General features: G+C 42.3%; 2 protein-coding genes across 3 annotated transcripts; both read right to left on the reverse strand.

Annotated features, from left to right (window-relative positions):
• Positions 1-18: 18 nt before the first annotated feature.
• Positions 19-7,599, reverse strand: LOC146657209 (histone-lysine N-methyltransferase SETD1B-A-like). Its single transcript, XM_085425140.1, has 17 exons — positions 7,462-7,599; positions 7,265-7,369; positions 6,892-7,162; positions 6,692-6,804; positions 5,543-6,544; positions 4,668-5,417; positions 4,424-4,540; positions 4,282-4,342; positions 4,000-4,196; positions 3,706-3,820; positions 3,223-3,618; positions 2,001-3,017; positions 1,671-1,837; positions 1,464-1,589; positions 647-766; positions 319-456; positions 19-213 (listed from the first exon to the last, which is right to left on the reverse strand). Exons 1-17 carry the CDS (start codon positions 7,597-7,599, stop codon positions 40-42), a joined length of 5,007 nt encoding a protein of 1,668 aa, XP_085281266.1. The 3' UTR covers positions 19-39.
• A 1,988-nt stretch (positions 7,600-9,587) lies between these two features.
• Positions 9,588-13,105, reverse strand: LOC146657210 (calcium release-activated calcium channel protein 1-like). Of its 2 annotated transcripts, XR_014914039.1 has the most exons (3): positions 12,764-13,105; positions 11,009-11,755; positions 9,588-10,962 (listed from the first exon to the last, which is right to left on the reverse strand). XR_014914039.1 is itself a non-coding variant. In XM_085425143.1 (2 exons), exons 1-2 carry the CDS (start codon positions 12,875-12,877, stop codon positions 11,207-11,209), a joined length of 663 nt encoding a protein of 220 aa, XP_085281269.1. In that variant the 5' UTR covers positions 12,878-13,105; the 3' UTR covers positions 9,588-11,206. The 2 variants fall into 2 exon arrangements, 1 of the variants encoding a protein (XP_085281269.1); XM_085425143.1 differs by having other exon boundaries at positions 9,588-11,755.
• Between the last annotated feature and the right edge of the window lie 3,852 nt (positions 13,106-16,957).

Here is a 16,957-nt window from a genome sequence, read left to right on the forward strand (position 1 = left end):
ACTTTTTCTCTTTACCTAATCAGGCCACTTAACAGGTGATTAGTTCAAGGAGCCTCTGCAGCCGTCTGCCCCACACAAACAAGGGATCTTTGTTTCCTCAATAGGAAACTTGTAGTCATATGTAATCTCTTCATTGATGTTTATAGGCTGGCGGGAGTATATGACTATCTTCTTCTGAGACTCCACTGTGATGATCTTTGCGTAGCAGTTAGGCTGTAAGACAAAAATAAATAAATAAACCCCACAAACCTTTTAATGGGAATACTTTATGTGGAATCACTTTCATCTCTAACCACAGCACCGCTGGTTTTTACTCACATTGCAGCTGTGGTTGATAAACCTGGCTAAGTTCCCACATTTGGTAGCATCAATGATGGTGTCCTGATCCACCCGAAACAAATAGCTGCTTCCAATGCCCTCCTCCTCGTATCTCTGCTCCCTCATGTCAGCAATGACCTGAGGAGAAAGAAAACAGATGTGGCTTTCCATCTATGCGAGGGTTGTTTATCACAGTTACTCTACACGCATGGATGGAAACCACCCAGCACGACCCGAGGCCCCCAGTGGACCGGTGGACTAATTTAGAGAAACAATCAGGGGAAAAGGGGTTTGTTTAAAAGTGCATGTTAGTTTGCATCAGAATTACCTGTCGGATGATTTGGCCCACATACTCAATCACCATCTCGTCTGCAGCAATAGGCTCCATGGCAAACAGGCCCCACTCGTGGATGTAACTCCTGCTGAAACGAATCCTCTTCCTTCGGAACTGACAGACGATATAGCACGGGTTTGGACTGTCGCTCAAATGAGACAGTGCTGTGCAAAAATCTCGAGTCACCCTCATTACTCTATATTTTGCTTTGTGAATTTGAAAGCTAATGAATAGTAAAGTCAATTTTTTATTTGGATACTGGCTGGTTTTTCAGTCACTTTCAGTACAATCCTTGTGCTTGACCATTTTCAGAGGATTTTTTTTATTTGTTTGGTTTAAATTGTATTTTAGGCACTTTGTTGCCATTGGTTCTACAGCCATCAGTAGAGTGCAAAAGAAGAAGCTGCACCTTATTTAAAGTTAAACTATTTAAAACTGATGAAAGAAGAAACAGGAAAAAATCCAACAAGAACCTGACACGGGACCTAAAAGATTCAGTTGATCCTGTTTTTCAGTGTGCTCATCTTTCCATATATGTTTGCATATGTTTCAATAAATCTCTGCACCTATTTCCCATATTCCCAGCAAAATATAAAGAAAGGAGAAGTGGCTCAAGACTTAACAAAGTTAAAAAACATACAATAAGTGTGAAATTATTTCTTTCTTTTTTTAGAGTGCAGAACTAATGTTCTGATTTCTTGTCTGCCCAAATAAAAACCTAACGGTAAACTCAGTTTTAGACTCCACTGTAGACTTCTTTCAAACTGGGCTTTTACAGTAGTCTGCTGATTGTCACTAACTTCCTGCTAACCTTGAGTTGGTTGAACTTGACCAGGTCACTGTCACAGCTAAAAGAGGACAGCAGCCGGCGCTGTTCACACCTGAAGTCAGACCCAGCTCGCAGTGAAGTGGGTTGCTGGGCTGGAATGCACGTTCCCTGATGAAAAATGTCTCAACATTAAATAGATAAATATTAAACTGGACACAGAAATCCTCACCTTCTGTCCTCCTTTAATACCTGAGCGCTTGTAGACGGAAGCTCCGCAGCCAGCCGCGTGTTGTGCAGATACCTCATTTTATCCTTCCTGCTGATTTTGTAAAAACCTTCACTTCGAGCAGAGCCTGTTCTGTGGTGCGGCTGCCAGGATCTGTGCTCCTCATTCTTCTCTGTAAGGACCTTAGTCAGTGAGCAGCAGTTAAGGATGTGAACAGCAGAGTAATATGCAAAGAGCAGCTTCATCAGAAAAAACAAAACAAAAAAACATTCTAAGTATGACTTAAAAACCACTTAACTGTTTCCCACAATATAAAGAATCATTTCAACATAAAACACTGTCTGTAAGGATATGAGGATGAGGCATCCAGAGGGTGTCACTGAGCCACCCACAGCCATTATCCTGCACCTGCAGCCTTTCATAGGTGCACTGCAGAAACCTTACATCTTCTTCATCCAAGCCGTCCTTCCAAATGCTATGAAGGATTTTCCTCTCTTCGTAGGGTGAACGCCACCTGTGAGGACGACGTTGAGAGAACAACGGACTGATTCTTTTAAGTGATCTCTCCCAGTGACGGGCCCGCCTTCTCTTCTTCAGCCTCCTCCATCGGTTTAGCCTCAGTAAGATTTTCTCTTTGTCCAACAGCTCAGGCATGTTCTCCAGTCCCTGTAGAGGCTTTGCTCTCACACCTGAACGGATCTGGACATCCCTTCCATCAACACTGTCACATGAAGAGTCAGAGACGCTGAATGGCGAGGACACTGTGATGGGGGAAACTCTGAAAATATTATTACATGACAGAGGCACTGACGTTGCCGCCACCTTGGATTTCCTTTTGTGGACTATTGATCTTCTGGGCAGGATAATGTCTCTTCCTGGAGTCTTTGGGGCTGTGATGTATGGACTGCTGGGCAAGAGTGGGATAAGTGGTGGGCTGCTAAGGGGCGGGCTCACTGTGCTAAATTCTAAATCTGCGGTCCCTCTTCCAGGTGTTGCAGGAGCTCTGCCTGAGCTACAATGAGTCCACATACCTCTTTCATCTCTGCTAGGAGTCTTAGGCATCTCCTGGCATAATGGGTATGATGCCATGAGGAGATCAGAGGGAGGCTGAGCGAGTCCATCGCTTGCTGGGGAGAGGACTTCCTCTGAATTCTCACTTTCCAGTCCTGCCACTATTCCCTTGCCTGGTGTTGGTGGTCGTTCCTCCTCCTCTGCAGCAGGAGATGATGGTCTGCTTTTTAAAAGGATGTCAGGGTCACTGTCCACCAAACGGCCAGTAGGCGTGGGAGGCCTCAGGCTTTTTATGTTCTCTGGAGACTCCACTGTCCAATCAGGGCTTTCCATCTCCATATCAAGGCATGGCTCCACTGCTATACAGATTAACAAGGAATTTTCATACATAATTATTTGAAAACCTGATACACAACTTACTCTTGTGTAGTTCTGTTAATTTGTAGCACACTGGAAATTCAGGGAGTATTACAAGATATTTTTACATGAGTGACAATTAAACCACTTTTGATTAACCTGATGACACTAACTTAACAGATCTATTGCTTTACAAGGACATGTAACCTGATAGTCCTAGAGGTGATGGGGGCAGCAGGTCCTGGGGGTCGCTGGTATGGAGCTCCATCATAGCATCGAAGTCGCAGTTGTCTTCGTGGCACGATGTGTACTGGTCCTCCTCCGTTTCCTGCCTTGGGAACAGTTCTGACCAGCCCTGCTGGTCCAGATCCAGCTGAGCACCAGGGGTCAGTGGGGCTGAGGGGGTAAGAGGGGGCTCGTGCTCCACTGAGTCCTCATCTGATGATATAACTATACACTCTTCACTCCCGGCGTCCTCGCTGTCCTCCTCGGCGTCTTCACCTTCAGTGGTAAGGTCAGACAACGTGTCCTCAAAGCCCACCGAGGAGAGCGAATCTGAAGTTTCGCAGTCCGACGTGTGCTCGCTATCCTCTGAAAAAACCTCTACATTTGAAAAAGAAGCCACACTGTTCAATGTTAAGATATGTGATTTTTAATGAGTGTTCAGTGTTGTATGAGATTTTAACATACCGCTGTCTAAGCACTGCTCTCCGTCACATCGATCCTCCATCGGACTATTTTCTTCCGCAGTATGATTACTGCCATCATCATCTTCTTCGTCATCACCATGAGCATCTCTGTCAGACTAATCAGAGCACCAGTTATGTAATGCTGTCTCCAGAAGTTTAAACTTTTTAGTTAAAATTTTAATTTTAAGACTAACAACTGAAAAAGTAAAGGCACCAGACTAAAATATTGACCTCACGGCATTTTTCTCAATTTCTTATTTGCTATTTCTTTTTTCTTTTCTGTCTCTTCATTTACCAGGATGTGTGGCTCATCCTCATCCAGCACAAAAGCCTTCACTTTGTCTGGTATCGCTTCTTCATCTTGAAGTATCTTATCTTCTTCCCCAGCATCACCATCATCATCATCATCACTGTCCAGATCCAGTGGTCTTGCGTGTCTGCGTTTGCCTCTCTCAGACGCCGCTCTCACTATGTCGTCCCCTTTCTTCACCTCTAATGCAACAAGTTAGAATCAGTTAAAGCGACAGTCTGGCACAGAAAGTTAATACACACTGAAATTTGAATTAATCGCACTGACCAGAATGATTGAGAGCAGAACCGGAGTCATTTCCTGTCTCGTCTGATCTTTTCCTTTTTACCTGCGTGGAAATTTCTTTATTTAGGCATCACTTGGCAGTCAAAACCAGCTGTGTTTCAAAAATCTCTCCAAAACAGATTACCTTGAAGGATGGCAGTGGTGGTTTTCTGCTCTGCCCACCAATGTTACTGAGGGGATTTAGGAATTTGTTCCTGTCTTCCACTCTTGCCGCTCCACATTTCAGAGGAGACTCTTGTATCTTAAATGAATCAACTGAGTTATAAGACCCACTGGCTCCAAACAACTACTCCCATTAAAAGACATGCAAAATGTTTTGTTAATGTGCCCACTATAAGAGACAATAAAATATGTGAAAAAGGTTTTACCTTTGCCTTCTTCTCCTGACACTCCCACCAGTCTTCAAATGCCTTGAAAGCGACCCCTTCAATCATTCTACGTGTAATGTCCTTCTTTATGATTGACTTCAGTTCATCCATGAGGATATCTAAAACTTTTTCTGTCGTGATCTTGTGGGGATTTGCCTGCACAGGTGGGTAGAGTGGTGGTGGCACAAAGGGGTTAAACCTTGGAAAAGGAGGTGCAGGCCAGAGAGGTGGAGGAGGAGGAGGAGGGAATGGCAACGGTGGACCGCCATGCCTTGGAGGATTCCCCTTATCCAAAGGACACCCTGGCTGTATGGGTAAAGGGAACATGTGCACAGGAGGTGGAACAGAGGGTGGCGCTATCAAAGGTGGAGGGGGTCTCAGGAAAGTTGGTGGAGGAGGAATTGGAGTACGAGGTGGAATGGGGGGAGGAGGAATGTGGATGGCAGCTTTGTGGCCCAGAGGTGGCATCCATCCTGGAGGAGGGATCGGGATGGTGCCATCTGGCAGGCGAGGTGGAACAGGTGGAAGAGAGGGGGGAAATCGAGGAATGGGGAAAAGGAAAGGGGGTGCTGAGGGTTGGGGGAATCCAGCTGTAACAGTTGGGAGAGCTTTCAGGGTAAGTTGCTGAGTGGTGGAACTGGAAGAACAACCGGATGGAGGATCGGGCAGAGAGAGGTCTTCTGCTGGTGTCACAGCTTCAAACTGTCTGTTATTTGAGGATTTCTTCTCCTGATGTGCTGCACAGTGTTCCTGAATAAGACAGAAACAATAATAATTTGAGTGGCTGATTAATATCACACCATTAACATTTTTACATAGTAACAATAGGGTAAATTCTACCTTTATTATCACTGCAATATATCCAGATAGATTACCTTTGGGCCTGACGATGGCTGGACCCTCTCTGGATCTTCTTCATTGTTTATGTGTGTTAAGTTTTCTGAATAAGCAACATCAGACGGACAGGGAGACTGGGAACTTCTTGTAAGAAATGAAACAGCTCGAGTAGTTTCGTCCTCCTCATTTTCATCCACTGCATCATTGTGGGAGTACTGGTGGCCGCTTGTGGGGGATTCACAAGACAGTGGGGTACAAAACTGTGAGTCATCCGAGGAAGAGACCTTAAGAGGTGAGCCAGGTGAAGCCGGGCTCTCTTGAGAGGATGGATCGGTCTCAGAGGTCTTTCCATGAAAGCATAAGGGGTCAGTGATCTGGCTGTTTATCAGCAAACTTTCAATTCGGGAGTCTAGACTTGAAACAGCTGCCTCTGGCTGGTGGTTATCAAATGGAGAAGCTGTTCTAGTTTGCAGGTCAGCTGAGAGATCAACAGTCAGGATGTCGCGAGAGTTACCATTCAGAGGTGAAGATGCATAACTTGTGTTAACCACATCTTCAGTCTCCTGAAAAGGGGAGGTGAGACTAAAGGGAGCCTCGTCACTATTGTTAGAAGAGGTTTGTGCACTGGGACTCCACAATGCAAGCTGCTGGCTGCTAGTTTGTGTTTTGGTTAAGAGGGGATGTGGTGGCTGTGGCTGGAACTGCTTCAGAATGATGCTAACATTTGAGACGTGGCTAAGTCCCCTGTGCTGTCGTCTACGACGGCAAAGCTCTTGTCTTAAAGGTTTGTGAACACTATAGGCGGAGGGTTCCCCTTGGAGGACGGGAGTCGCCTGAAGACTGGAATAGCAAGAGTCGTGGGAGGAGAGAGGAGTCGCAGGCAAGCAGGGAGTCCGGGGGGTTCCCTGAGAACGTGGTGTAAGCCCAAAGCTGCAAGGTGTGTCTTGACAAATACTGGAGTAGGCTGTGTCCAGAGAGAGGGGCGTAGCAATGCTGGTGGGGCTGCAGACATTTCCCAGCTGCTGTGTGGCCGAGCTTCCCTGCAAGATGTTGATAATGAAGTAAAAAAAGGGGAAAACAATTAACAAATACATTCATATTTAACAGCTGTAATACAAATATTAAAGATAAAATCTTTTCATGGGTCAAATCATTATGAGCAGCTTTTAAGAAATTTAAATGTTCACCAGCAAACTGTCAACTAAGCCCTGAAGAGCCCGTTCGCTGCTGCCCACCGGCAACGTCCAAGGCGTATACAGCCCACTTAACAAGAGCTGGAGATATCGAGCTCTATTTTCCCCTGAGGAGGAGCACATTCTAGTTAATCAGAATATTCAACACTTACATTTACACCTCAGCACACACACAGAGAAAAAGTAAAGTTTACCCTTTGGATCAAGTTCCACATGAATAATATTTCCCATCACTGATGTCTCATGCAGGTGCTGGACAGCGTCTCTTGCAGCCCTTACTGTATCAAATGTGACCTTTGCGATACCTAAATGCTTCTTGTTTGGGGGATTGTAAAATATCTCCACTTCTTCCATGTTCCCATATTTTTTGCACATATCAGTCAAGAAAGTCTCATTCACGTTGTCGTTGAGCTTAGAAAATGTCACTTCTTTTGGAGGAACGGGAGCCACGTACCACTCATCAATCTGGAGACACACGGGAAAACAAGAAATGGGCTATTAGTTGTTTTTAAAGCACGATTACTTAAAATAGGATGTCTGTATTATTACAGTCGTTTTAACAGTTACCTTAAATTTGGGAACCACGAAGTCAGTCTTGATACACCTGCTCCACAGGCGGCAGATGCGCGGATCCCTGACTGTGATCACAGGAAGTAGACCTAGGTCCTCAACCTGGCAGAGAAGACCCTCGTTATCATTATTATTATAATAGATATAATACATGTGCTGACATCACCTATGTGGAGAGGCGGACAGGTGCTCACCGGCAGGTTAAAGTATTGTCCATCATAACGGTACACTTTGTACAGCCCGTTCGTCAGCGCAGGATCTATAACCAGCTTGCAACTTCTCCAGTGTAGAGGCTGTCTCTCGCTCTCAGTACTTTGTTTTTCGCTTTCCATTACATTCGTCAAAACCTTAAAAAAAAACCCAAACAAACAACAACAGTTACTTCCAGTTTGCTCGTTTTGTGCCACACTGTCAGCTAGCTACATTGCTGCTCCGCGAGAGGTTAACACACCCCAACAGGTGATGGAGAGCATCACCTGTAACCTTATCCTCGGGAAAAAAGATAACAGGTGGTGGTAGGAAACACAGAAATACTCAAAGGTTAGTCTCACAAAAGATTTGTTTCTTTAAATCTTGCTTACCTGTGCCAAAGTTGTATCCTTTGAAGGAGCAACATTGTGGAAAAACAGCTGGGATTTATTTTTCTGTGTTTTCACGGATCGTCGCTAAGGTTGGATAATGATCCATCCGCCAGTCGACGGAGAGGAAAAAATAGATCCTGAACAAGGCGGAAGAACACCTAAGGTGGGTTAACAGGTGAGGTGTATATATAGGCACCTTTGGGACCTTTATTAGACATTAATAATCCAAAGACTGGTCGAATATTTGTGTTAAGCTTGTGACTGAGTAAAATACAATTTACATACTAAACATAGGTTATGGCCACATGCTGGTAGCCTGCAATAAAATAAAAGGCAGCTGCTATGTTTGATATTATACAGTACATGGATCAGTACGGTAAAAATGAAAAAAATTAAACAAAGGATACACCTTTTTATTTAAAATGAAGTGACATGTGCAGGTATTAATATAAAAACATGTATTTCCTGGTCATTGTCTCTGGATAATGTCTACATTATATGCAGTGCAGGATCAGCCTTTGTTTTTTTGTTTGCTTTTTTGTTTTACAGAGTCAGGTAAGATAGCCTACTGCACCGTTGATTACATAATTGCAGCATTTTCATTACTTTCATCTCAAAGTTGGAATAAATACTAAATAATAACAGCCAACAAAATAATAAAATAATAATATTGATACTCTTATGGGATTAAGGTGTTATCCTTAACTTACACATCACCTTCTAAACCAAGCATTTATAAGGTATTTATAAGTGATGTCTTTATGGTTTGCCATTTTTATTTGTGCCGTCTTGTGTTGTGGCACTTCTTAAATGGGGTGACCAAAATACATGTCAGTTGCAAAGTACACCTGCACAAATCCAAGATAAAGGTCAGATTGAAAAGCACATTACCTTAACAGCGGCTACTATTACTGTTGCTAGTTAATATTATTAGTTTGTAACTATAGTATCAGGTAACCCATTTTTATGATTCACAGGTCACTTGTGGGAATAAAACTCTTGAGTGGGAAAATGGAGAGAGGAAGAACCAAGCCTGCGCTGCACTTAGAGAGCTCTGCCAACTATGAAACCATGCACAACTTCAGCAGAAAAGCAACAAAGTGCTAATGGTCTCAAAGAATGCAGACAAAAGTCAGCAAGACAGGTGGGGGGGGATTTCTCTGTCTTGGCTTCAGCACTGTAAGCTCCACTCGTCCTCCATTTTTGGACATTTCCTGTGTGGTTTCCCATTAGATTTTGTAATTTTGACAGATTACAATGTTTCCTCATGTATTCCTGTTTTATACATCCACATGGCTACACAGACAACACTGAACACACAATTAAAAAAATAATGAGAACAAATCTTTTTTTTTATTTTGCAAACTGGCAAAAAAAAACCCAAAACCAACATCCTGATAATTCTCAACACTTCATGAAGCTTCAAGCTTTTTCATGAGCTGTTAACGGCACGCATAAGCAAAAGTTACTATGTTCACTTCAAAGTTGTACACTGACAAAAGCAGTTTACACACACACACACACATATATATATAATGCGGAAAAATTAACCACAGTGACCACCTTCACCTGCATTGCTGTGTTTTTAAAGAAGGCACAAGTGGTAATTCCCATCTTACATGTTTCACGGAGGGAGTGTGCACCATTTACCGAAATAAAACAGACTTCACTTAACTCCCGATAAAACAACAACAACAAAAACAGCAAATTCAACTTAAGCAAAGAAAAACATCAACACCATTTTACTGAACTGTCTGTGAACTATTCCCAACAGTCTTTGGTTTCTGCTACGTGTCACACAGATTTTATCACCCAGTCAGGACAATTTGAATGCAAATGTGGTCTACAGTTACTGCAGTCCCATGACTCAGTATAAACCATGTCCACAGATTGCAAGTTAACAATAAAACAGTGTTACATTGATAGAAACACAGCATTACAAGCGCCAGTAAATTAAAAAAAAAAACAAAAACATAATTTTTCCCAAAGAGGGAAAAAAAAGTTTCCTCCAATATTTTAAATCATGTTGTGAAAGAAGATATTACGTGTACAATGTCCTGAAATTACATTTCTGTTGTGACACTATTCTACATATCAATATTACAGTAAAAACTACAAAGAAAGTGACCAAACCCGTGTAAAACAATAAAGCAGTACAGTACATAGCGCACTTAAATACATCTATGACCCAAACAGGGTGAACATGCTCAATGCTAAAAGCTAACACAAGAACAAACACTCAATATTTTCATGCAACGTAACATTGTAATAACACATTCAAAAACACTTTTTTGAAACCAGTGGCCACCTGTGGATTTTACAGTATATTGCAAGAGTCATTTAACATGAAGAAAATATCCATGTTACAAAGGGATAACACATTTATTTCTACTCAAATATCCATACCGCAGTAACACACTCCTGAACGCAGACTGGTTAAAAGCACACACTGACACGTGTTCTTTTCCATCAGATTGCACACAAATACTGTTGGTTTATATAGTACTCTTCTTTATCAAAGACTTACAGAGCTCCCAAGGATTATGAAAACAGCAACTTTTAAATTAAAAAGTAAGAAAAGTTTGACTCAAAAGTATATGTAAGAGTGGCAAACTAAAAAAGCCACTAAGGTTTGGCTTGGAGATATTTCTACAGAAAGCCTAATTTGGTAAACATGATAGTGGCATAAGGTCAGTCAGTCAAGAACCAGAAAACCTGTAGGTAAATGCAACAGTAGGCTGGAGTTTTACAGTATACGCAGAGAGCAAAAAGAACCCAAGTGTGCTGCTCAGATCAATTTAGTACAATACAAACAGGAAACTGATGAAATTTTAGAACTGGGTAACAACAGAGTTCCCAGATTTCTTTTCAGTAAAAATTGAAACAAATTCCTGAACATGTTGAGTCATATTACAAACTTCCTCGTTTTTAGCCCATCTTACTCCAATCAACAGTTTTCTGCTGCTGTTATAACTTAAGAGAACTTAGTTTCTATATTTTTCTCACATGAACTCAGTATTTGATGTAAAAAGCTAAACACGTTAGGGGATCATTCCAACGCATTGAAATGCTCATGTGAAGATCTTTAGAAAGTCCTATTCTATTAGTGTTAATCTATGGTAGCCTAAAAGGTCGTCCTTTAAGGCTACCATAGACTAACTTATGTTGATACTGATGATGATGTTTTCAGCTGAGAGCCAAGCATTTACAAAGAAACTACAAAGAGTAAAATTACTGGATAATTTAGTCAGCATGCAGTATCAAAGAAATGTACAGTAGAAGAAGTTTTCTAAAAACAAGCATCTGGATAAAGTAAAAATAGAGGTTCTACTCTGGTTTTGCTGTTGTCTGCGTGTACTCAGGGAAAATGGACAGCGGCCTTCAGGTCGTCGTTCTCAGCCCTGTGCTCCAGCTGGTTCTGGAGCCGAATGACCTGCTCCAGCTCTCTGATCTGTCTGTCTGTTTTATGACTGACGAGCGTGCGGTAAAAGTGGACGGCGAACATGATAAAAACAAGTCCAAATGGCACCATGATGCAGGTGGAAGCTATGGCCGCAGCCACGCCAGGACTTATGGTGTCATTTTTCTCATCTGCGTTGCTTTTGAGGGGTAAGAACTTCACCCAGCACAAGAGCACCACCTCCGTCAGGAAGAGGAGGGTACCGATAACTGTGGAGAAAGCCCAGGCCAGTTCTATGTGGCGGTGCATGCGCTCATGGGGAGATTCGTTGACAGAGTTGAGGTTGTGAACATTGCTGACAGCCTCCAGGTTGGGCAGGATGCAGGTGCTGATCATGAGGGCAAAGAGGTGCACTGCAACCAGAACGGTGGTACAGGCGCTGAAGGCTATCAGCAGCCCTGGAGGGTACTCGTAATCCCGCTCCAGCTGTACCTCCACCATGGCAACCTGAGAATATCAAAAAGGAAACAGCTCCGTTAGGTGAAAAAGAGATAGTAGCTGACTACTAAGAGGAATCAGAATTCTTGACCTGAGAGAAAAATGTTTGTAACAAATTAGGAAGTGCTGGAATTAAACCAGAGTGTCACAGTTTGCACAAATAACCGGAAACAAGGTGAATACCCCACTAAAAGTCTATTCTGTCAAACCTAATATTGAGACAGAGAGACAGACAGAGAGCTGTGTATGCAATCCTTTATGCTGCATAGCTTAAACTTACTCGACATCAGTAGCACATTTGCTACGGCTGTTATATATACAACCACTATAAATATAGTACTGCTTTTCACAAAAGAATCCCAGGCCACCCAAGAGTATCTTGTGTGTACAGGTATATTTTATAAACAGAACTGTTTACAAGTGTTCTGGTATTTTTGAATACCTGTGGAGCTTCTTACTGCAGATGCATCCCTGGCCAAGAGTCACTGTACATCATAATTTTTGCATCAGGAAGGGGGAAGGAAGCTCCTATGTGTTAGGCTTTTAGTTTTACAAAAAATATTTGTTGATTCATTGTAACTGCATGTCGTTAAATTAAAAACAAACATTTGGTGGCACTATAGGCTAATATTTTCAAAACTTTTCATGTGTTATTTTTTTCTTGTTTCTTATGTATTTTAACGCTCCTCCGCGGACTACTTATTAAAGCGGAAGATAAACCTGGACTTTTAGGGGTGGCGCAGGCGAGCCCCCACTAAATTTCCACGAAGTTTTGCTCTCAGTCCACAGGTATTACAGTCCCGCAATGTGGGACGTGCAATGGAAGCCAAATATGACTTTAACAAGCCTACACTAGTAACCCGTAGACTTCCAGTAAACAAAACGGTCATTTATGCTAAGTATCAGTGCACCGTAGCTGTCATTAGGCCTGTAACACTGTCACGGTCCTTCAAAACTAAATAAATAAATTGTGCCTCACGTAAACTATCTGCAGCGTCAAATTAAAATGTAACTTACCATTGCGAAGCCCGACAAGAGAGCCGAAGTGCGACTGGTTGCTTTCAGTTTGGCTCGGCTCAAGTAGAGTTTTCTCCAGGACAGAGCCTGCATTGAGTGCTCGTTCAGGCTCATTGCGAAGTAATTTTTGTTATGAATATATCGTTACAAACTGGTATGAGCTACAGGACGGTGCTCGATGACACGTGAAATTCGCGCGCGGGGAAGGCTGTTCCAGGGGGATCCAACATCTAACTACAGCAAAAAAATAAATAAAGATAGGAAACTTTACCAAAAAGAAAAAAGTTTTCCCTCAACAGCTGACCGACTGTCAGAGTCTATCAGGAAACAAGATACCCACAATCCAACGCACCGCAGAGGCGCTGCCGGCTGCTGCAGATCGCCGCCCTGTGTTTAGCGCCGTGCGATTCTGCAAACTGTGATATCGATCAAATACCAAGTAAACACGGGGACAATATTGGCGAAACAGATATGATAATTTTACTCTATAAAGAAAGCGTACGTAGGGGAGAGCAGTGTCTCATGACTCATGAGACGAATCATCCAGTTCTGAACGTACTGGGCTAAAATCACTGTGGTTAAGGCAACAAAACACACCTTTCAGCTTTTCATGTATTTTGAAACTAGTTTTTTTTCCCTCGGAGACTGTAAAGAAGAGGACTCCCTTATTTATATTATAATTTGTATTGCATTTTAGGACCTTTTACTTTATTAAAAACACCTTATCTAGCACTTTATTTAGCATTGCACTTTAAATATAGATTTTGCACATGAAGAACATTTGCACACAGGAAGTTTAATTATTTATTGAATATTTATTGTGTAATTTAAAATCAGTTGATCGCCTTTGTTCCAGGTCCTGCACAGCTGCTCCTCATCAAGAAATGTGGTGGTTGTCTGTGAGGAGAAAGAAATTGTGATTGAGAGAAAATAAGGTTTAACAGTAAGGAAAACTAACGTGAATGTGAAAATTAAGCAGTAAACGTGGTGCAAAGAAGGGATGTGATTACTCACCTTTCTTTCCTGTGTCCTCTTCAGGGTGTTTGGGCAAATGTTGTCCCGGGGGTCCAGACACTATTTAAAGGGTCCGGGAGAGGCCATGGGTTAAGGGAGTGTGGGGAATCTTTTGTGCTTGGGTTTTTTCTTTTTTGGTGTTTTAAATAAGATATAATGTATGTATTAATATGTATTAATGTGAAAATGTAAATGTATTTATATATTTATTTATTGAAATTGATGTATTGTATAATGTGGTAAAAGGTTGGGATTTGAGAACTCACCTGTTAGTGGAATAATGGTTTAGCCTGTGACAGCTGAAAGTATTTAAGGCTGCTAGCTGTCATTGGATGCAGTTTTGTGAGGTGAGCTATACTATGAATAAATTCTTTGTTCCACTATACTTGTCTTGGTGTGCCTCATTGTTACAAGTGGTGTCAGAAGTGTGTCGTTCACGCTACAGTGAGAAAATAATGACAAGAGGTGGAAGAAAGCTGGAGATCTGGATATGTGAGCGTGACCCAAAGACGGCAAAGGAAGCAGCTAGCCTCATTGAGGTTTTCACTTCCACCAGAAAGGGAAGCAAGAGCACCTACTTGAGCTGGGAGACCCACTATGCTAAACCAAGTAAGCCCAGTGGGGGTGAAGAGGACTCTGGTCAAGTTCAGGCTAGAAATCCTTCTAGTTCCTAGCAGCTCCCTTCCCAAAGACCTCACAATGTTAAGAAATCTTTTAAGTCTTCAGTTCAGGATATTAAATGTTATCACTGTCATAACTTTGGCCATTCGAACCATTTCTCACTCACCATCGATAACTCCACAGTTTTCCCTTCTCCTCAGGCTAAGAGCCTTGGTGTCATCCTAGACAGTTCACTTTCCTATAAATCTCACATCAATAATCTCACCCGTTCTGCCTACTTCCATCTACGCAACATTAACAGATTACTTCCTTCTCTTTCCACCCAGTCTACGTCCATTCTTGTCCTCAGTGTTGTTGCCTCCCAAATTGACTACTGCAATTCTCTTCTGCATGGTCTCCCCCAAAAATCCCTCCATAAGCTTCAACTGGTTCAGAACTCTGCTGCTTGCATTATCACCAGAACCCCCTCCTACCAGTACATCACCCCCTGTTCTTCAGGAACTTCACTGGCTCCCTGTGAAATTCCAGATAATATTCAAACTTCTTCTGCTCACCTTCAAGGCCATTCATAACCTCGCTCCTCCTTACCTTTCTAACCTGTTAAGCACTACCTGTTCTGCCCGTTCACTTCGATCTTCTTCTTCTATCCATCTTGCTGTACCTTCCTTCCGCCTCACCACCATGGGAAGCAGAGCTTTCAGCTGCTCTGCTCCCAGGCTGTGGAACGCTCTACCCCCAGAAATAAGAAACAATGGTTCTCTCCCCCAGTTTAAATCCCAACTCAAAATCCATCTGTTCAAATCTGCATATTCACTGTGAATCCACTGTTTGTTAATTTTATCTTGTGCTTTTGTTTTATTGTTCTTATTTTGTCATTGTTCTATTATGTGTTTTATCCTATTGTAAAGTGTCCTTGGGTGACTTGAAAGGCGCTCATAAATAAAATTTATTATTATTATTATTATTATTATTATTATTATTATACACAACATTTTGCCATGCCCTTAAATCAAAACCATCTCTTTTGTGTGTAGTTCCAAGACCAGCCACAGAGCCAGTAGGAAAGAAAGCTTATATTGTCCCTGTTTTAATTTATGGGCGTAAAGAAGAAGCTTTGCTTTGAAACTCTTGTACATTCTAGTTTGAATTCAGGGGAAAATCTAAGTGATGAATCTAGAGGCTCACTTCCTCTAGATATGACAGCAGAACCATTGAAACCCTGTCATGTAGGCACAAGACCATAAAGTGCAAAGAAAATGATCTAAGAGCTACCCCCCCCCCTTTTTTTTTTCTTTCTTTCTTTCTTTCTTTTTTTTGAGGAGTCTCTGGAAACAGAGAGCAGAAAAGGGAAAAGGTCAAAGGCTCAGGGGAAAACGGTACACCATGGTTTCCCAAGCCAAATAACCAGCTTGAGTTTGACATTCCCTCAGATTTAGGTGCACTCCAAAGAAGCGACCCTACTCTAAAACCCTGGTTTGAGAAGGTAACAGAGGTAGAGGGAGCTAGTCAAGGTCAGGTAAGATCTTGTAGACATTGTTTACTTAATTAAAGGAGGCATCTTGTACCAGGAAAAAGAGGAAGTGTGAGGCGGTAGCACTCCCACAACAGTTCAGAAACAAAGTTACGGATTTAGGCCATTCAATTCCATGGGCAGGTCATATGGCTTTTCTCAAAACACTGAATAGGATCAGCAGCAGTTTTGTGTGGCCAGGGATGTATGTCCAGGTTTCCAGTCCTTCTCAGTTCCGATGACAAAAAAGGAAGGTGAGAGGTTTTCTGGGTCTGGTAGGCTGGTGCAGAAAATTCATATTTTATTTTGCAGAGCGATCCACTGCACTGAATGACCTCACAAAGGGTTCAGCCCCCGACAAAGTGTGTTGGACAGAATGTGAGCATGCATTCAGAGAGCTCAAGGAAGCAGTATGCACACATTCAGTTCTATACAGCCCAGACTTCAGCAAGCCATTCATCTTGTAAACAGATGCTTCAGAAGTAGGCCTTGGAGCTGTGCTTCAGCAAGATGGTGAAAGAAGGCCTGTGGTGTTTCTGAGTCGGAAACTACCTGACAGGGAGACGAGGTATTCGACAGTGGGGAAAGTGTTTGGCCATGAAAATGGGCTATTGAGATCTTGAGGTATTATCTTCTGGGACATCACTTCACTCTAGAGACTGATCGCTGTGCCCTCCAGTAGTCGAACCGCATGAGGGATGCAAATGCTTGCATTGCAGGATAGTACCTGTCTTTGCAGCATCATGACTTTACGGTCCTGTACAGGCCAGGGAAGTCAAATGTGGTTACTGACTGTTTATCCAGGATGACAGAGGACTGAAGCACTTTGCACTTAAGAGAGGGGAGGAAATGTAAGGAAGAGGACTCCCTTACTACTATTCATATTATAATTTGTGTAGCACTTTAGGAGCACCTTTTACTGTATTAAAAGCAACTTATCCAGCACTTTATTTAGCATTGCACTTTAAACATAGATTTGCACATGAAGAACATTTGCACACAAGAAGTTTAAGTCTGATTGTGTGCGAGTCAAAAATTTGAAGTAAAGG

The sequence above is a fragment of the Rhamphochromis longiceps genome, linkage group LG12, assembly GCF_057381845.1.
Source record: "Rhamphochromis longiceps isolate RC_006_pf linkage group LG12, R_longiceps_female_GT1.1, whole genome shotgun sequence".
NCBI lineage: Eukaryota > Metazoa > Chordata > Actinopteri > Cichliformes > Cichlidae > Rhamphochromis > Rhamphochromis longiceps.